We start from the raw sequence: 22,236 nt of genomic DNA on the forward strand, positions 1-22,236 counted from the left end.
TGAACAATGTAGACATTAAAACATACTCCGTCCTTTTGTTCATACAGGACATTATTCAAACTGCAAAGTGTTTACTTATATTTGTGTACAATCGCAATAAAACACAACATTGTGCTTTTGTCAAACTGTAAACTACAACTGTCACCCAACCAAAATCTCTTTTTTATTTTATAGAAAAATAAATAGTCTATCATTCAGATGAGAATAAAGTTAGTTCAAATTTTAAGGAAAACTCTGAAATATAGCACATTCATTTAAAATTCATTCAGGTTCAATTACCAAACATACAAATCTTAATGTAATTTAAAGCAAACAATACATTTAAAATATATGGGTTGTATGCCTATTTTTTTTATATAAAAAGATATATATCCAAAAAGACAGCCTAAACTTTAACAAGGGTTAAACAATCACTGTAACAGACACAATCATACACACACACACACACACACACACACAGACACAGACACAGACACAGACACACACAAGTCAAATCACTTACATTTTAGATGCAATATTGACTTTTTTCTGTTTCAGCAGCGAAAATAGTTAAACAAAGATCACAGCAGAACCATCGAGCATCTCACAGCAACGCGTTCTCATTACTGAATGATTCAGCATTTTGAACGAATCGGTTGACTCAAAGATTCAATGACCAATCCATAATCTGTCTCATTCATGAATGACTCAGCCGTTCGAACGAATCGTTCGAACAAATGAATCAATGACTCGCTCATTAAGACGGTCGCCTGGCGACACCTAATGATGGTTTAGTGATATGTTTAAAAGTATCATTCTTTCAAACGATTGTTAATTAACTCATATTTGAAACATAAGCTATATATATATATATACACACACATATATATACACAAAAATAAAATAAAAACACATTTGAAGCGTGTTTGCTTACTAAATTGTGAGCGGAACGAAAGTTGCAGCAAATATCAGCAATAAATTTCATTAATCACGAGAGTGAAGTGCTGACTGAAAAGATGATGACGGAATAGGCTATTTTATGTAAAAGCGCCTATTTAAGCGAATCTGTCATTGTACTCTTTTGTTGTTGTGTTTTCCGTGAAAAATAATAGACTATTGAACTCACAATTCAAGCAATTGGCCCCCGATATTGCACTAATTTTAAAGTGACACTAAAAAGTATGCGGCTGCAGTGGCATTCATTACAGTGCGCATCCATGGCGACGAGCGAGCAAAACAGAGCGAACGTTTTTTCATTTCTACTTCCATAGAAATTCATTCGAGCGCACTGCGAGCGCCACCACTATAAATGTCCTTACTTTACTTTCACTTTTAACTTAGCGATATAAAAGCCCCCGGTGTTACACGTCAAATAACCGGTGAGAAAAAATTCTCGGAGTCACATAGCAGCTACCTATATTTAAATACAACAGGCCTACCTGATTTTGAACACAAGAGGGCAGTATAGCCCTATGTATTATTTGATATATTTATTTTTTAACTGAATAGTGCATCCTGGCTGTTTTTAAACTTGTACATTATTCTTAAATTGAAAACAAGAATAAAATGGGTTTAGTTCTGATATTTGTATAATTTTATCTAGAAATAAATGGTGTATAATTACATTTTTAGAAGATATGAAGCTTTTAGTGTTTTTTTTTTTTTTTTACATGACTTTAATCCCTCGCCATAGCAAAACAATTAGAGATATTCAATAGATATTCACAATTATGCTTCTTTAATGTATTTTCATCATGTTGAAAAAGTTTGGTGGGAATAAAATAAACCACTTAAGAGGAGTGATGCATATTTTGTCATTTAAAAAAAAATACAAAAATTGTTATGCGAAAAGACAAGGACTTAGAGATTTCTTTATCCTTTAATGCAGGAAAAATCATACAGCCAGCCACACACACACACACACACACATAAACACAGACACCAACCCTCCCTCCCTCCCCTCCCCTCTGCTCCCCTCCCCACACAGACACACACACAAACAGAATGGCAGGGGGACAAGAAATCCATTCAAACTACAATATCTGACTTTCTGTTGCTCTGAGCTAATGACTTTAAATTAGAAAGTCGATTGGCTTGATGAGAACAATATGCGTGGCAAGTTTTGTAACTGTAGGTAAAACGAGCAAAGTTATAACACACTTTATGTGTCCTTTTTTAGTCATAAAATTAATTTCCTCGCCACGGCCAAACCGTTCGAGATATCAAAAATCCCTCCGGAATTTAGCATCATCAATGTCTTGACGTCATGCTGACCGAGTTTGCTTGAAATCCGATCAATTCCCAAGGAGAATTAAATAGAATTTCAGGGGTATGCGTTTCCAAACAAACCATGATAGCCGGCTTCCTGTTGGGATGTCGTAAAACTTAGAGCACGAAAGTTGTTTAACCCAATGAGATCTATAAGTGTACACAGTTTCATATTATTACATGCAAGTGTCTTTGATTTATGGACAAGTGTTCGAATCCCAGTCCAGGGGGCGCTGTCGGTCCGCCCTGCCACGCCCGGGTACCAGCTTCAGTCCGGCCCTGATGGCCACGGGTTCTGACCCGTGTGCAAAGTTTCAAGAGTTTTAGAGGATGTTAAGGGCCCCAAAAGCCCCCGAAACCTTGATCAACAATAATTAAAAGCTTTGTCACTCAAACAGACACATCCCCCTCCCCCCACAGACACAGAGGTATGCAGAGAGAGGGAGAGAGGGACAGAGATTACTCCAAAACATCCCATTCAAACCAAAATATCTGACTTCCTGTTGTTCGGAACCAAAAACTGTAAATTAGAAAGTTGTCCGGCTTGATCTGAACAATATGCCTACCGAGTTTTAAGATTGCAGGTAAAACTATGAAACTAACCCTCTCACTTTTGTCAAAAGGTGGCGCTACTGAGTCCCTGCACCACGCCCGTTCCTGAAACTTTGCACATGTCTACTGGCTAATATATGTGACATGTCTGTCGAGTTTCATGCAATTTCAAGCATGCTAAGAGTCTCAAAAGCATCAAAAAAGAATTTTAAAGTTTGATGTGTTGCCACGGCAACAGTATCAAAGATATCAAGAATCCATTCACAGGTCTACATCTGGCGTATGTTTACATTATACAGATGAAGTTTGAAGCAAATTGGGTTAAAATAAGAGGGTGATTTCGAAGCATTTTGAAAGTGACACACTTCCTGCTGCCAGTTGGTGGCGCTATAACTTTGACTCACAATAGTCACATCCATGTGATCGGCCTCTTACAGCGAACACACTGGTGAAGTTTCATCAAGATCAGTTAATGTATGCAGAAGTTATAACACACTTCCTGTTTCACGTTTCTCGCCATAATTTCGTTTCCCCGCCACGGCCAAACCGTTCGAGATATCAAAAATCCCCTCGCAATTTTTCATCCTCAATGTCTTGACTTCATGCTGACCGAGTTTCGAGGCATTTCTTTGAATTCTCTAGGAGAAGTACTTTAAATTCCATTGCATGCGTTTTACAAACAACCCTAAATAGCCGACTTCCTGTTGGGCTGGGGTAAAAAGTAAGAGCATGAAGTATATATGAACCGATGAGATCTATATGTGTACCGAGTTTCATATTCTTACATACAAGCGTGTTTGATTTATGGACCAAGTTTTCGGACCCCGTTCCAGGGGGCGCTGTCGAGCCCCCCTGCCACGCCCGGGTACCATCTTCACCCCGACCCTGATGGCCGCGGGTTCTGACCCGCGTGCAAAGTTTCAAGAGTTTTCGTGCACGTTAAGAGCCCCAAAAGTGCCCGAATAGTCGTAAGAAAAATAAAAGAGAAAAAAAAAAAAAAAAAAAAATATAGCTGCGAGCAGCGATTACGGGCCCAAGCCGGTGGCACCGCAACCCCGGTGCCTTTAGTTACCTAAAGGCACCGGAGTGGCGGTGCCACCGGCTTTGGCCCTTCATCGCTGCTCGCAGCTATATTTATATATATATATATATATATATATATATATATATATATATATATATATATATATATATATATATATATATATATATATATATATAAACAAGCCGGTGGCACCGCCACCCTGGTGCCTTTAGGGTTACTGTGCATGACGGGCAATAACTTAACCCCGCTTTGACTGTTGAGAAGATGTGTACTGTAGAGCTTGCATTGGTGTGGGCTCTGCAAAAGTGTGCATTGAGGGCACATATCATATGCGTGAGCAACCTTCTGAAACCTAAAATGAAAAATGAGACACCCTACGGTCTCATGGACTTAATGGACACATGAAATAAGTACACAAGATTGAAAGTTAAATCAAGTGTGCCAAGACAGAATATTACTTGCCTGATCTGATTAGAAAAAAGTTTGTGTGTGTGTATTTGTGTGTGTGTGTGTGTGAAACGTGATTGAACAATGTAGACATTAAAACATACTCCGTCCTTTTGTTCATACAGGACATTATTCAAACTGCAAAGTGTTTACTTATATTTGTGTACAATCGCAATAAAACACAACATTGTGCTTTTGTCAAACTGTAAACTACAACTGTCACCCAACCAAAATCTCTTTTTTATTTTATACAAAAATAAATAGTCTATCATTCAGATGAGAATAAAGTTAGTTCAAATTTTAAGGAAAACTCTGAAATATAGCACATTCATTTAAAATTCATTCAGGTTCAATTACCAAACATACAAATCTTAATGTAATTTAAAGCAAACAATACATTTAAAATATATGGGTTGTATGCCTATTTTTTTTATATAAAAAGATATATATCCAAAAAGACAGCCTAAACTTTAACAAGGGTTAAACAATCACTGTAACAGACACAATCATACACACACACACACACACACACACACACACACACACACAGACACAGACACAGACACAGACACACACAAGTCAAATCACTTACATTTTAGATGCAATATTGACTTTTTTCTGTTTCAGCAGCGAAAATAGTTAAACAAAGATCACAGCAGAACCATCGAGCATCTCACAGCAACGCGTTCTCATTACTGAATGATTCAGCATTTTGAACGAATCGGTTGACTCAAAGATTCAATGACCAATCCATAATCTGTCTCATTCATGAATGACTCAGCCGTTCGAACGAATCGTTCGAACAAATGAATCAATGACTCGCTCATTAAGACGGTCGCCTGGCGACACCTAATGATGGTTTAGTGATATGTTTAAAAGTATCATTCTTTCAAACGATTGTTAATTAACTCATATTTGAAACATAAGCTATATATATATATATACACACACATATATATACACAAAAATAAAATAAAAACACATTTGAAGCGTGTTTGCTTACTAAATTGTGAGCGGAACGAAAGTTGCAGCAAATATCAGCAATAAATTTCATTAATCACGAGAGTGAAGTGCTGACTGAAAAGATGATGACGGAATAGGCTATTTTATGTAAAAGCGCCTATTTAAGCGAATCTGTCATTGTACTCTTTTGTTGTTGTGTTTTCCGTGAAAAATAATAGACTATTGAACTCACAATTCAAGCAATTGGCCCCCGATATTGCACTAATTTTAAAGTGACACTAAAAAGTATGCGGCTGCAGTGGCATTCATTACAGTGCGCATCCATGGCGACGAGCGAGCAAAACAGAGCGAACGTTTTTTCATTTCTACTTCCATAGAAATTCATTCGAGCGCACTGCGAGCGCCACCACTATAAATGTCCTTACTTTACTTTCACTTTTAACTTAGCGATATAAAAGCCCCCGGTGTTACACGTCAAATAACCGGTGAGAAAAAATTCTCGGAGTCACATAGCAGCTACCTATATTTAAATACAACAGGCCTACCTGATTTTGAACACAAGAGGGCAGTATAGCCCTATGTATTATTTGATATATTTATTTTTTAACTGAATAGTGCATCCTGGCTGTTTTTAAACTTGTACATTATTCTTAAATTGAAAACAAGAATAAAATGGGTTTAGTTCTGATATTTGTATAATTTTATCTAGAAATAAATGGTGTATAATTACATTTTTAGAAGATATGAAGCTTTAAGTGTTTTTTTTTTTTTTTTACATGACTTTAATCCCTCGCCATAGCAAAACAATTAGAGATATTCAATAGATATTCACAATTATGCTTCTTTAATGTATTTTCATCATGTTGAAAAAGTTTGGTGGGAATAAAATAAACCACTTAAGAGGAGTGATGCATATTTTGTCATTTAAAAAAAAATACAAAAATTGTTATGCGAAAAGACAAGGACTTAGAGATTTCTTTATCCTTTAATGCAGGAAAAATCATACAGCCAGCCACACACACACACACACACACATAAACACAGACACCAACCCTCCCTCCCTCCCCTCCCCTCTGCTCCCCTCCCCACACAGACACACACACAAACAGAATGGCAGGGGGACAAGAAATCCATTCAAACTACAATATCTGACTTTCTGTTGCTCTGAGCTAATGACTTTAAATTAGAAAGTCGATTGGCTTGATGAGAACAATATGCGTGGCAAGTTTTGTAACTGTAGGTAAAACGAGCAAAGTTATAACACACTTTATGTGTCCTTTTTTAGTCATAAAATTAATTTCCTCGCCACGGCCAAACCGTTCGAGATATCAAAAATCCCTCCGGAATTTAGCATCATCAATGTCTTGACGTCATGCTGACCGAGTTTGCTTGAAATCCGATCAATTCCCAAGGAGAATTAAATAGAATTTCAGGGGTATGCGTTTCCAAACAAACCATGATAGCCGGCTTCCTGTTGGGATGTCGTAAAACTTAGAGCACGAAAGTTGTTTAACCCAATGAGATCTATAAGTGTACACAGTTTCATATTATTACATGCAAGTGTCTTTGATTTATGGACAAGTGTTCGAATCCCAGTCCAGGGGGCGCTGTCGGTCCGCCCTGCCACGCCCGGGTACCAGCTTCAGTCCGGCCCTGATGGCCACGGGTTCTGACCCGTGTGCAAAGTTTCAAGAGTTTTAGAGGATGTTAAGGGCCCCAAAAGCCCCCGAAACCTTGATCAACAATAATTAAAAGCTTTGTCACTCAAACAGACACATCCCCCTCCCCCCACAGACACAGAGGTATGCAGAGAGAGGGAGAGAGGGACAGAGATTACTCCAAAACATCCCATTCAAACCAAAATATCTGACTTCCTGTTGTTCGGAACCAAAAACTGTAAATTAGAAAGTTGTCCGGCTTGATCTGAACAATATGCCTACCGAGTTTTAAGATTGCAGGTAAAACTATGAAACTAACCCTCTCACTTTTGTCAAAAGGTGGCGCTACTGAGTCCCTGCACCACGCCCGTTCCTGAAACTTTGCACATGTCTACTGGCTAATATATGTGACATGTCTGTCGAGTTTCATGCAATTTCAAGCATGCTAAGAGTCTCAAAAGCATCAAAAAAGAATTTTAAAGTTTGATGTGTTGCCACGGCAACAGTATCAAAGATATCAAGAATCCATTCACAGGTCTACATCTGGCGTATGTTTACATTATACAGATGAAGTTTGAAGCAAATTGGGTTAAAATAAGAGGGTGATTTCGAAGCATTTTGAAAGTGACACACTTCCTGCTGCCAGTTGGTGGCGCTATAACTTTGACTCACAATAGTCACATCCATGTGATCGGCCTCTTACAGCGAACACACTGGTGAAGTTTCATCAAGATCAGTTAATGTATGCAGAAGTTATAACACACTTCCTGTTTCACGTTTCTCGCCATAATTTCGTTTCCCCGCCACGGCCAAACCGTTCGAGATATCAAAAATCCCCTCGCAATTTTTCATCCTCAATGTCTTGACTTCATGCTGACCGAGTTTCGAGGCATTTCTTTGAATTCTCTAGGAGAAGTACTTTAAATTCCATTGCATGCGTTTTACAAACAACCCTAAATAGCCGACTTCCTGTTGGGCTGGGGTAAAAAGTAAGAGCATGAAGTATATATGAACCGATGAGATCTATATGTGTACCGAGTTTCATATTCTTACATACAAGCGTGTTTGATTTATGGACCAAGTTTTCGGACCCCGTTCCAGGGGGCGCTGTCGAGCCCCCCTGCCACGCCCGGGTACCATCTTCACCCCGACCCTGATGGCCGCGGGTTCTGACCCGCGTGCAAAGTTTCAAGAGTTTTCGTGCACGTTAAGAGCCCCAAAAGTGCCCGAATAGTCGTAAGAAAAATAAAAGAGAAAAAAAAAAAAAAAAAAAAAAATCCTAAGGAAAACAATAGGGCCTTCGCCTTTTCAAGGCTTGGGCCCTAATAATCCTAAGGAAAACAATAGGGCCTTCGCCTTTTCAAGGCTTGGGCCCTAATAATAATAATAATAATCCTAAGGAAAACAATAGGGCCTTCGCCTTTTCAAGGCTTGGGCCCTAATAATCCTTAGGAAAACAATAGGGCCTTCGCCTTTTCAAGGCTTGGGCCCTAATAATCCTAAGGAAAACAATAGGGCCTTCGCCTTTTCAAGGCTTGGGCCCTAATAATCCTAAGGAAAACAATAGGGCTCTGCGCCCTTTCAGGGCTTGGGCCCTAATAATCCTAAGGAAAACAATAGGGCCTTCGCCTTTTCAAGGCTTGGGCCCTAATAATAATAATCCTAAGGAAAACAATAGGGCCTTCGCCTTTTCAAGGCTTGGGCCCTAATAATCCTTAGGAAAACAATAGGGCCTTCGCCTTTTCAAGGCTTGGGCCCTAATAAAGAAGAAGAATAGCAAATAATCCTAAGAAGAACAATAGGGCTCTGCGCCCTTTCAGGGCTTGGGCCCTAATAATCCTAAGAAGAACAATAGGGCTCTGCGCTAGGGCTGGGCGATATGGCTGAAAACTGTATCACGATATCAGTGTTTCATATCGGTCGATATCGATAATTATTGATTTTTTTATGACCCATTTAAAATAAGGACCAGGAGAAAAAATATATTACATTTAAACATTTTTATTTTAAACTTACCCTTCCTCTGATTACAATCCCAAGACAGAAATGTCAACACAACCATGGAAAACTCAAATAATTAGAATGTAAACATAAGTCTAAATTCACAATCAGACCTGCAAACTCCTCAGAGTAAAAAAGGTGACAGTGGCGCGGCGGGACGGGGGTGGTGGGGGGTTGTGATCGTACGTGCCCCCTGCTTGATTTCTTTTTTGAGACATCACGGTTCGGTACGATTTCGGTACAATGGAGTAAAAAGCAAAACAGAAATATATTAGGCATTTTTATAAATGTCTTAAGCCTTGTATTTTTTAAATAAGTTTTATTAATAAAGGCATAGAACCAGTTTATTTATAGTGCACTGATAATAGTTTTATATAATTGGTTTATTAATTAAACTAATAAAAAGATAGATATGAGATATGTTTGGTAATTGTACCTGAATGAATTTAATTTGCTATATTTCAGATCAATATATTTGTTTTCCTTAATTTTAATTAACCCTAACTTTATTCTCATCAGAATTATAAATAATTGATTTCCGTATAAAATAATCTACCAACATATTTCACTTTCTTTTTTAATCAATGTGTAACTTAAAAATAAACAGATTAGTGCTCTGTTTTGAGGACAAGAAATGAAAACCAATGCGATATGATGAATGTCCAAAAGATGGAACACACAGACTGTTTTAAAAAGGGTTGGATAAATATGTTTTGCTTTTAAAACGGTGTGTGACAGTTGTAGGTTACAGTTTGACAAGAAATACAGTGTGACAAAAGCACAATGTTGTGTTTTATTGCGAGTATAGGCCTACACAAATATAAGTAAACACTTTGCAGACTGAATGATGTCCTGTATTAACAAAATGACGGAGTATGTTTTTATGTCTCCACTGTTCGATCGCGCCCGCGTGTCTCTCTCTCTCTCTCGCGCGCGCGGAGTCGGACACACACACACACACACACACACTCCAGCATTGAAATCTTGACATCGCAGCCTGTTCATTATGCTGTGTTCACATCAAACGCGAATAGAGCGAATTATCCAATAATGTTTCGCAACTCTAGCCTGCATGGCATGCAGATGAAGGGCACTCATTTTCTGCTTATCAATCGCCGGTTACTGAAGAGGAACCCAGCAGCACGAGACAACGATATGGCGCAACAAAACTGACACGTTACATGATTGCCTGAGCGTGTCACTCCCTACGTTGCTAGGTTACCAGAGAGCGCGTGCCTTTGATAATACAACCAAACTTGCTTCGCAACCTGTGGTTTCTTCCGACGAAGAAAAAAAATATCGAACGTTTTATCGAACACATTTTTTATTGATATCGATCACGTGTCTATCGCGATACATATCGTTATCGTTTTATCGCCCAGCCCTACTCTGCGCCCTTTCAGGGCTTGGGCCCTAATAAAGAAGAATAGCAAATAATCCTAAGAAGAACAATAGGGCTCTGCGCCCTTTCAGGGCTTGGGCCCTAATAAATAATCCTAAGGAAAACAATAGGGCCTTCGCCCTTTCAGGGCTTGGGCCCTAATAATCCTTAGAAGAACAATAGGGCTCTGCGCCCTTTTAGGGCTTGGGCCCTTATAATAATAATAATCCTAAGGAAAACAATAGGGCCTTCGCCTTTTCAAGGCTTGGGCCCTAATTACATCAGATATGAATAACATGTAATACTGCAAATCACCACTAGGGGTCAGGGTACCAAGCTAAAATGGGAAAACCCTGTCGGCTACCGGCTGTAATTTGACACATTAACGTCAATATAATAACGGCCTCAATGAACAAAGGCTACACAGCTAAATAAACAGTCAAATAAGGAAATAAATGTGAGGTAATTAACTAAACATGACGGGCCGTCTGTTTCATGGGGTTCAGTAACACATGCTACATATGAAGTTAACAAATAAACATATTACCCCGGTAATATTAATAACTCACGCCACCTTCAAATATATAATTATATATTTAAATAATTTATATTTAAATAACTGACCGACTGTGCATCAATAACTGCGGAAAATGTTTATGGCTAAAATTCATGGTTGTAAAAACATGTTCTTTTTTTTTTACATGGTCTTTGATTGAGATAAATAATTTGAGTTTGAGACCACTGTTTACTCTCACTTCAAAGCAATCTGTGTGAATCCAAAACCTTTGACCCAGGACTGTCAAACTACACCCAGAAGATAAAAGCAGACTGTTAAGATCTGAAAAGTGAAGCTCGCAGAAAACTGTATGCCACTGCCAATGAACCAAAAACATCTACCACACACACACACACACACACACTGAAAAGCTATGCAACCCAAAAAGTGCATAGGACCTGGATATTGTAGATGTACACCACATCGGACTCAGGGCTGGATTAAGAGTTCAGAGGCCCCTGGGCACAATATCTTGTAGGCCCCCCCTTAGGCAGGCCAAATGTATATTTTGTCCAAGGACATTTTTATATGGCATTTACAGTTTTACTGACTTAAAAGGAACTTTGTTGTACTATGCTGGAGTAAAGTTCATAAATGGTCGTTCTTTCCCATATGAATTTGTAAAGCTATGTTGGGTGGACCTCTGTGCCTCCAGGGGGGTTCGGGGGCATGCTCCCCCGCAAGAAAATTTTGTACATTTTAAGGTTAAATGCATCAATCTCGTGCTCTTTGAGAGATCAAAATTAAGAGCTTCAACCCATGAACTGCTCGTTGAACAAAGAAAAAGCATTGATTTGTACCAGGAAAATAAAGAGGGCTCAAACATCTTTTTAGTTATGAGAGTCTCAGTCTACATTACATTATCAATGGTGTTTTAGGATGCCAAACAATTATTATAATAATCTAATAATGATTATATAATTATTCCTATGACATAAAATCCATAGCCTATAAATGTACTATATAAATGAAAATGAATATTTTAAAAGTATATTTTAGTCTACATTAGGCCTACACTATAATACAGGAAAATTAAAATACTTTTGTCCTAATTTCTTCACTTGCAAGAAATAAACCCTTGAGCTTTTATTTAGGAGAAAACACCTGATAACCATGCTGATCGCGTGAGCAAAGTGCACACTTTTCTTTAAATCACCCAGCACAAACAGGATGCCTATTCTTAAAGTCTTGTGCTGTTTTATAAAGGCACAAAGCCATCATGGTTTCGATTTTAGTTCGTTGGCAAAATATAACGCTAGAGACCTTTATGTTAGGTAAGGTTATACATTTTACATCTCATATGTGTTGGGAAAAGGGAGAAGAGAAAGTTCGGCAAAAGACGGATTCGAACTCGGGTCGAGCGCATCAAAAGCTGCTTTCAAACACTTCACGCGCTACGACCTACGCCACTGTAGCTATTCAATGACGCTCGTCTTTTTACTAAAAAGACAGGCACTTAGTGCAAATATACGCTCCGTTATCTAAAATATATTTTTTCTTCCCCTCGCTTGGGCCACAAGTGCGCATGGCGAACTTGCAATGAATACATTTTATCAGACCGGCCCTCGCGGCCTCGAAACACTACCGGCCCACCGGGGAAACTCCCGACTCTCCCGATTGCCACTCCGCCCCTGGTGCCCAGGGCCCCTTAGATGTCAAGGGCCCCTGGGCAAGTGCCCAGTTGCCCTAATGGTTAATCCGGCCCTGATCGGACTCCACACACACAATCTTTCAGACCCCTGCTGCGAGAACGGACCCAGATGAGATGGGATCCAGAAGTGTTGAGTCTAAAGTTCTGACAAAAAGTCACATTTATTGCAGACTTCTGTCTTTTGTACAGTAACACTCTATCAAATCCCTAAAACTAGCCTTTAGAACTGCAGCTTTGGTGAAATATCCATCCCAGAAGCCCTTGATTTGTAATTGCATGAGACATTCATACAGTCCAAACTGGGACCATGAAAGTCGGTAATATGGAGTGCTTGGTCATGAAGCAGCCATCGAGTGAAGGGTAGCAGCGATCTGTTCTTTAGTGTAAAAAGAAGAAGACCTTCAATCTTTAATATATCAGCCTCACTATGTCTAGAAACATGCACGTGTGCCACCCACACACACACACACGAATAATAACCTCAGACACATGTCACGACTGAGCTACTGGTTTACCTTCTGGAAAGCTTATCATTAAAGTATGAAGACAGACATACACTGAAAATAAACACACACACACTGTATTTATTTAACACAGTGGCTAAATTAAAAAGAAATAAAGGTTCTACTTCTGAAGTTTCCAAAGAACATAGCAGTTATGACTTTATGAACTTCTTTACTTACAAGATTGATAATATTAGAGATAAAATAATAACTATGCAACCGTCTACTACAGTATCGCATCAGGCAGTGCATTGTAGTGTCCCTGAGGAAAAATTCCATTCATTCATTCATTGCAATAGAAGAAGAATTGTCTTAACTCGTTAAATCATCTAAATCGACAACATGTATTTTAGACCCTATACCGACTAAGCTACTGAAAGAGGTCATAGATCCTCTTCTTAATATCATTAATTAATCTTTGTCACTAGGATATGTACCGAAAACTTTTTGGCAATTATTAAACCTCTTATTAAAAAAAAAACCCAAATTGATCCTAAAGAATTAGTCAATTACAGGCTGATCGCAAATATGCCCTTTTTGTCAAAGATACTAGAAAAGGCAATATCCTCACAACCATGTTCCTTTTTAGAAAGTAATGGAATCTGCGAGGGTTTCCAGTCAGGATTTACACCGTACCATAGTACTGAGACAGCTCTCATTAGAGTCACGAATGATTTGCTCGTATCATCCGATCGTGGTTGCATCTCTCTATTAGGGTTACTCGATCTTAGTGTTGCACTTGATAACATTGACCACAACATTCTTTTAAATGGACTCAAACATTATGTTGGCATTAGTGGAATTGCATTAGCATGGTTAAAATCATACGTATCTGACCGTTATCAGTTTGTAGCAGTAAATGAAGAGATGTCTTATCGATCACAAGTTCAGTATGGAGTACCACAAGGCTCAGTACTAGGTGTTCACCCTGTACATGCTACCCTTGGGAGATATCATTAGGAAGCATGGGATTAGTTTTCAGTGTTATGCCGATGATACTCAGCTCTATATCTCTTCGCGCCCCGATGAAACTTGCCAATTCAAAAATTAACGGAATGCATGGCTGATATAAAAATTTGGATGACTAGTAATTTCCTATTACTTAATTCTGAAAAAACAGAGTTTGGACCAAAAACCTCCGCAAGTACTAACCTAGAATACTGTCTAACAATTGATGGCTGCTCTGTCAAGTCTTCGTCGTCAGTTAGGAACCTGGGTGTGCTCTTTGATGCCAATCTTTCATTTGAAAGCTATGTATATAACATCTGTAAAATCGCATACTTCCATCTTAAAAATATCTCTACATTACGACATATGCTTTCAATGAAAAATGCGGAACAATTAGTTCATGCGTTCATGACCTCAAGGCTAGATTATTGTAATGCTCTTATGGGTGGTTGCCCTGCATGCATAATAAACAAACTAAAGCTGGTCCAAAATGCAGCAGTTAGAGTTCTTACTAGAACCAGGAAGTATGACCATATTAACCCAGTTATGTCAACCCTGCATTGGCTCCCTATTAAACATTGTATAAATTTAAAAAATATTGCTGATTACTTACAAAGCACTAAATGGTTTAGCTCCCCAGTACTTGAGCGAGCTCTTAACGCATTATAGTCCTTCACGCCTATGCCATCTCAAAATTCTGGCCAGTTGATAATACCTAGAATATCAAAATCGACTGCTGGCGGTAGATCCTTTTCCTATTTACCACCTAAACTCTGGAACAGTCTACCTAACATTGTCCGGGAAGCAGACACACTCTGTCAGTTTAAATCTAGACTAAAAACACATCTCTTTAACCTGGCATACACATAGAAAATTATACATTCATATTATTCAAATCAGTTAAATGATTATTAGGCTGCATAAATTAGGTCAGCCGGAACTGGGTACACTTCCTATAACACCAGATGTACTCGTTATATCATAAGAAGAATGGCATCTACGCTAATGTAAGCCTTTCTGCTTATTCCGAGGTTTACTGTAATCAGCTGGATCCGGGCCATATCCAGATCAGATTGAGGACCTGCGCCTAGACACGACTACAACGCATGATGTAGTCAGCCGGATCCGGGCCGTATCCAGATCAGATGGAGGACCTGCGCCTAGACACGACCAGAACGCATCCCTGAAGTGTCAGCAGAGGTTGTGTCAACTAGACTCTCCCCTGTGAAGGCCTTATCAACAACGACAGCCATTGGCACTGATCCTCAACAAACCTGTCCCCGGTGTGATGACTCTGATCTTCAACCAGATGGAACTGGATAATATTCTGATTGTTCCAATCCAATCTGACTTCTAACCTATAATGCTACCTGAATCATAATCATACACTGTTGGTTTGTTGGGCAGAGGAGAACTGGCCCCCTGACTGAGGCTGGTTTCTCCCAAGGTTTTTTTTTCACCATTCTGCCACCTGATGGAGTTTTGGTTCCTTGCCACTGTCACTTTTTTCGCCTTTGTCGCCTTTTTTCACCTTTGTTGCCATTGGCTTTTGGCTTGCTTAGTTGGGGACATTAAATTTAACATTTAATTTAATATTCAACAATAATATTGATCTGCCTGCATTGACAGCATTATATGAGAACTGAACTGAGCTGGATGATGACATCACAGTTTTCTCCAGAGTGGCTATATATATATATATATATATATATATATATATATATATATATATATACACTCACCTAAAGGATTATTAGGAACACCTGTTCAATTTCTCATTAATGCAATTATCTAATCAACCAATCACATGGCAGTTGCTTCAATGCATTTAGGGGTGTGGTCCTGGTCAAGACAATCTCCTGAACTCCAAACTGAATGTCAGAATGGGAAAGAAAGGTGATTTAAGCAATTTTGAGCGTGGCATGGTTGTTGGTGCCAGACGGGCCGGTCTGAGTATTTCACAATCTGCTCAGTTACTGGGATTTTCACGCACAACCATTTCTAGTGTTTACAAAGAATGGTGTGAAAAGGGAAAAACATCCAGTATGCGGCAGTCCTGTGGCCGAAAATGCCTTGTTAATGCCAGAGGTCAGAGGAGAATGGGCCGACTGATTCAAGCTGATAGAAGAGCAACTTTGACTGAAATAACCACTCGTTACAACCGAGGTATGCAGCAAAGCATTTGTGAAGCCACAACACGCACAACCTTGAGGCGGATGGGCTACAACAGCAGAAGACCCCACCGGGTACCACTCATCTCCACTACAAATAGGAAAAAGAGGCTACAATTTGCAAGAGCTCACCAAAATTGGACAGTTGAAGACTGGAAAAATGTTGCCTGGTCTGATGAGTCTCGATTTCTGTTGAGACATTCAGATGGTAGAGTCAGAATTTGGCGTAAACAGAATGAGAACATGGATCCATCATGCCTTGTTACCACTGTGCAGACTGGTGGTGGTGGTGTTATGGTGTGGGGGATGTTTTCTTGGCACACTTTAGGCCCCTTAGGGCCAATTGGGCATCGTTTAAATGCCATGGCCTACCTGAGCATTGTTTCTGACCATGTCCATCCCTTTATGACCACCATGTACCCATCCTCTGATGGCTACTTCCAGCAGGATAATGCACCATGTCACAAAGCTCGAATCATTTCAAATTGGTTTCTTGAACATGACAATGAGTTCACTGTACTAAAATGGCCTCCACAGTCACCAGATCTTCATGCCCTGGATGTGCATCCCACAAATCTCCATCAACTACAAGATGCTATCCTATCAATATGGGGCAACATTTCTAAAGAATGCTTTCAGCACCTTGTTGAATCAATGCCACGTAGAATTAAGGCAGTTCTGAAGGCGAAAGGGGGTCAAACACAGTATTAGTATGGTGTTCCTAATAATCCTTTAGGTGAGTGTATATATATATATATATATATAAATAAATGAACTAAATTAATAACTTTTTTAAAACAAAAATGAAACATTACTGAACTTACTTCATCACTGAACATTATTTTCCTGTTATATCTGTAAAGCTGCTTTGAATCAATATGTATTGTAAAAAGCGCTATATAAATAAATGTGACTTGACATACACACAGAGAGAGAGAGAGAGAGACACCTCAGGCTTCACAGAGATGCTTATCTGACAGACAGGCATTTTGCATTCATCTGCTATGACTCACTGCCTTCCTGCCAGGACACAGATCAAAACTAAACCAGCACAGAGGATTACAAACTTCCAAAGCTAACCTTGTGTGAATCATCACAGAGGGACTGTATACAAATGAAAGGGATAGTTCAGCCAAAAATTATCATTTACATACCCTCAGGTCATTCCAAACCTGTATGCATTTATTTCTTCCATGGAACACAATAGAAGATATTTTGAATATTCATTGTATGGACAAAAAACAACAACAACAAAAAAAATGATGAATGTCTTTCTTTTTTTATGTCGCACAAAAGAAAACAAAGGTTTAGAACGGCATGAAGGGGAGTAAATGATAATATAATTTTCATTTTTGGCTGAACTAACCCTTTAACTTGAACTAGCTAACAAAATATTATTACCTGGCGGAAACTTTCCTCCTCTCACTGATATTGTAGGTAGTGTCATCTGCTTGGTTCTTTGGGGTGGCAGAGATGTCTGTCTTCTCCAGCCCCTGGTGGCCAAAGGGGAAAAAAATTACAGTATACATACAAGAACAACAGGAATAAAGGAACTTCAAATCTGAAAGAAAGGAACCATGGGTACTTTCCACATCAAACTAATCCTCCAGGGATGGTCCAATCAGAATCTCACAATTAGCCATTCAGAGCCACGCGTTTTTTTTTTTTTTACAAAGCCTAGGCAGAGCCAGGGGGGCTGCAGGGACCTACAGGCGCGCACACACACACAGGCTGTGAAAAGCTGTTGTCTTAAGATTGAATGAGGCCTGTGGGAGAAAGGGGCTTGTGGGAGGACGTAGAGGTCAGAGTGGTTTTGACTGCTCTCAATTCACTAGATCTAAGGGGGGAGAGAAATGTGGAAACTTAAGCGATACTCATTTAATAAATATTAAAAGAAATGTTTTAAATTAAATATAAGTTAAGCTCAGTCAAAAGTACCTGTGGCATGCTGTCGATCAGCACAGAAAAGAATAGTGTCTTGTACCTTGTAACAAACATAAAATAGTGTTTACACTTACAACGAAAGTCTATAGGGCAGGATTTGCATTGAGAAAACCGTTAATGTAACCCTAACCAATTAGAATGTTTAGCCACACGATTTAAACATAAGCCCGCCAGAACCCGCCAAAATGGGCGGAGCTACCCCTCTATATAATGCAGGCATTCTGCCATAGGAACTCAGCTCAATTCGACTGCAAGTTATGCAGTACTCATTCCTGTTATCTCAGGGAACCAAGGTTACGTTAGTAACCGAGTACATTCACCATCGATTAATCATCCTTCAGCGACAAACATCTTCTCCTCGCTAGACTCCTGTGCAGTGGAAGTGGCTGCACATCAACTACCTGGAAATGCTGGCCATCTTTCTGGCCCTCAGAACCTTCCTGGCAGACCTGAGAGGGCACCATGTCTTAGTCCGCTCGGATAGCATGGCAGTGGTGTCCTACATAAGCCACCAAGGTGGACTCAGATCGAAACCTCTGTACAAGCTTGCCAGGCACAAGCAGGGCACTGAGAGCGGCACACATGCCCGGCAATGCTCAATAATGACCCACAAATGGCCCAGCCTTCCCCAATACACCTTTCCCCCGGTTGAGCTGCTCCCTCAGGTCATCAGACAGATCAGGGAGGACAAACGCCCAGTCCTTCTGGCGAAACCAGTCATGGTTCCCAGAATTGACGCAGCTGCTCTCATAGCGTGGCCAATTCCCCCGAGGAAGGACATCCTTCCCCAAGCGGAAGGAATGATCTGGCACCCCCTACCAGAGTTATTAGCCCTTTACCTCTGGCCCCTCGACGGGAGCCTATGAACCTCTCCGCAAGGGTCCTAAACAGTATTTCTGAGGCTAGAGCCCTGTCCACTAGATCTCTATGCCCTTAAGTGGTCTGTTTTCTCTGGCTGTGCACAGCCCGGAGTGAAGATCCGACATCCTGTGACATTTCACTGGCACTGGTCCCCCTTCCACGCTCAAGGTCTATGTGGCACGACGCTAACACGACACCGTTCTAACAGAAAACACTCAACGCAACTCAATAAAGGGTTACGCACTGTATATAAATCTATTGTCTGTATTGTAATATATTGTGTATATTTTTTTTCCTTTATTAAAAATAAAGTTGTCCTCCGAAGAGGGGGGGTGGTGGTGGGCCAAAAAAAGAAAAAAAAAGAAAACACTCAACGCGCTCTGGCCCATAGGCAGGAACAACCTGGTTGTTTGCTTTCTGAAGGGGTCCAAAAGGCTAAACCCACCTCGCCCCTCAAAGGTTCCTACATAGGACCTGTCCACGGTCCTCAGGGCATGCAAACTACAGTCTATGCAAACAGTCACTACAGTCCCTTTCGCTAAAGAACGCCCTACTGCTAGCCATAGCATCGGTCAAACGAGTGGGCGACTTGCAAATGCTCTCTGTAAGTGCTTCTTGCCTTGAGTTTGGGCCTCACGACTGTAAAGTCATCCTCAAACCAAGACATGGCCATGGCTACCCAAGGTGCTCTCTACTCCGTTCAGAGCACAGTTCATTACTCTCTCTGCTCTTCCCCCCTCTGAGGGCGAGCAGTAGTCACATTTACTCTGCCCTGTTCGGGCCATAAGAGTATATATTGAGCGCTCTTCCCAGTTCAGGCAGTCGGAACAGCTCTTTATGTGCTTTGGAGGCCACACCAAGGGCATCCGGTCATGAAGCAAAGACTTTCCCACTGGATAGTGGATGCAATTGCGATAGCTTATGCCTCGATGGGCCTACAGTGCCCCATCTGAGTAAAAGCACACTCCACCAGAGGCGTGGCCTGGGCATGGTCCAGCGGAGTGTCCATTGGCGACATCTGTGTGCGGCTGGCGGGTTTTCGCCATCCACCTTTGCCAGATTTTACAACTTGGACATCCCTGCTCTACAAGCACAGGTCCTATCTATTTCTTACCTATATGAGCTCAACCCACTAGAACCATTCCTTATGGCTTGAGTCTCTTAGGGTCAGATGGTTACCTCACCCTAATTTATCCTTGGCGCCCTCTGGGCCCTTGTTCAAGCGTCCTGGGCCAAGACCTTAGAACGATTTCCGCATTTGAACGGTATCAATGGTGAATGTACTCGATTACTAATGTAACCTTGGTTCCCTGAGATAACAGGAATGAGTAATGCATAACTTGCAGTCGAATTGACCTGAGTTATGGCAGAATGCCCGCATTATATAGAGGGGTAGCCCCGCCCATTTTGACGAGCTCTGGCAGGCTTTCGCGCCATAGATTTGTGCAGCTACGCTGCTCAGCCATTGGTTGGGGGAACTCCACACCTCAACCATTGGCTCATGCAGTTTCACTGCGTTATTCTATAAGGTTCAGTAAATAGGAGAAACATATTTTTTTTCAAATGCGTCTAGCGACGCAGTACTCGTTCCTGTTATCTAAGGGGACAGAGGTTACGTTAGTAACCAAGTACGTTTTCACTGATGAAAATGAGATGCTAAGTCGATAAGTTTTTGATGACAAAACCTGTAACAAAAATCTATTGACCTTTTCGTCATGAACGAGACGAAGATGTTAGAGAGGGATGATTTGGGAAGAGATTCAATCACAAATAATCTCTGTGTGGTAGGAAGATTAGATTCACACATTTGAATGGTAATGTATCTACCGGGCAGGTTAAGAGAATACAATTGCTGCATGTCTTATAAAATGTTTGAGGAAAACTGACATATCTGGATAAATTTCACATTTGATGTCAAGGAAAACAAGACCATTTGTAAACTGTGTGGAGTGACAATATCCGGGTAACAAAGAATTTTACATTGGCTCGACAATGAACCGGGATAAATTTGATCATGCATTTGCATTTGGTCTGCCAATTTAAACAATAAAGCAACTATTTAAGCACAAGACACGAAAGAGAACTCAATTTGAGACTGTTCAGCCACCTCTCTAACTGAATTTAGAGTGCTGAATTTAATTATCTTTCGCATCTTATCACGCTTGAAAGGACACATACACAAAACTGTCATTTAAACAGTCGGTTATGTCTAAAGTGAAAGTAAAACAATTGGCAGAAAATCAGATATGTATCATTGGATTTGTGCATTAAAGGAGAAAAATTGGGTTTGTTCACCCAAAAATAAAAAGGGAGCAATTTCAGAAACGGCAACGGAGGCGATTCAAGGGGTAATGTTAAATAAATAGCCATTAAATCATTTAATATTAGCCTATGCTCGTCTTGTAAGTTTACGATAAAAAATTGATATGTGAAAAAAACTATTGTTTTTAAATGTCTTATTATCATTAAAATATGAAAAATTAAAATGACAGGTAAAAAGATCATGACAGAATTTTTTCGACCCTGTCCGTCAAAATCATGGACAATGTGAAAGTCTAACTCTAGCTCTGTATTAGACCTACTTGGCAAACTTAAAACACTATTTCATTTGTATCTCTGTTCTATTTTATTTATTTAGTGACCGGTATATTTTAGTTGACTAAAACTATTCTTTTGATATTTAATCGACAAAAACTAGACTAAAACTAAAACAATTCAGATGACTAAAATTGAATGGCATTTTAGTCAAAAGAAAAGTAAATAATGTTTTCTTACATGTTTTAAATGCCACTGTTTTTTTCTATTTCAATGTCTACTCGTCAGTGGTGTTGTTGATGACGAGAAAGGTTTTTTTTTTTTTTCGTTTTTTTTACTTTATGGATATGCGTAGTGAGCATTTGCAACACATTTCTGTATCTGGTGTATTTTCTATGTGCATGTGTTTTCTTCATGTGTTTCTTTATTTTCGATGTATGTTTTCCATTCATGTGTGAACCCGAATGTGTGAACTATGTTCATAAAAGTTTTGCTTGTTTTTACAAATATAGGGGCAAGTCAGTTTTTATTGTCTGTGGTTATCGACAGCATGCCACAGATACTGTCATCTGAGCTTGAACCCGGAACATTCCTTTAACTTCAGAATTCCCTTTCACGCAAGTAAGAAAAATCTAAATCATTCTCTTTTTCAAACAAGATTGTAACTTAATTAGATAATACTTATACAATTCTTGAGGCTAAATGAGCATCTGAAGGGCTGTGAATAAACTTTTTTAGTCAATTTTTGACATTGAAGATATAGCGAGACTTGT

General features: G+C 39.7%; 1 protein-coding gene across 5 annotated transcripts in view; it reads right to left on the reverse strand.

Annotated features, from left to right (window-relative positions):
• The window catches only part of svild (supervillin d), a 290,646-nt gene that overhangs the window by 200,923 nt on the left and 67,487 nt on the right, over nucleotides 1-22,236 (reverse strand). For 3 of the 5 annotated variants that reach the window (XM_056253248.1, XM_056253194.1, XM_056253327.1), the window contains exon 5: nucleotides 17,525-17,616. The exons of 1 other annotated variant lie outside the window; for it this stretch is intronic. In XM_056253248.1, coding sequence (XP_056109223.1) covers nucleotides 17,525-17,616 — 92 coding nt within the window. Of the gene's footprint in view, nucleotides 1-17,524; nucleotides 17,617-22,236 lie in introns of those variants that run through there. One more of the 5 variants, XM_056253468.1, reaches the window with a different exon arrangement.

The sequence above is a fragment of the Rhinichthys klamathensis genome, unplaced genomic scaffold (assembly GCF_029890125.1).
Source record: "Rhinichthys klamathensis goyatoka isolate OS25496 unplaced genomic scaffold, OSU_Roscu_1.1 h1tg000001l_1, whole genome shotgun sequence".
Classification (NCBI taxonomy): Eukaryota; Metazoa; Chordata; class Actinopteri; order Cypriniformes; family Leuciscidae; genus Rhinichthys; species Rhinichthys klamathensis.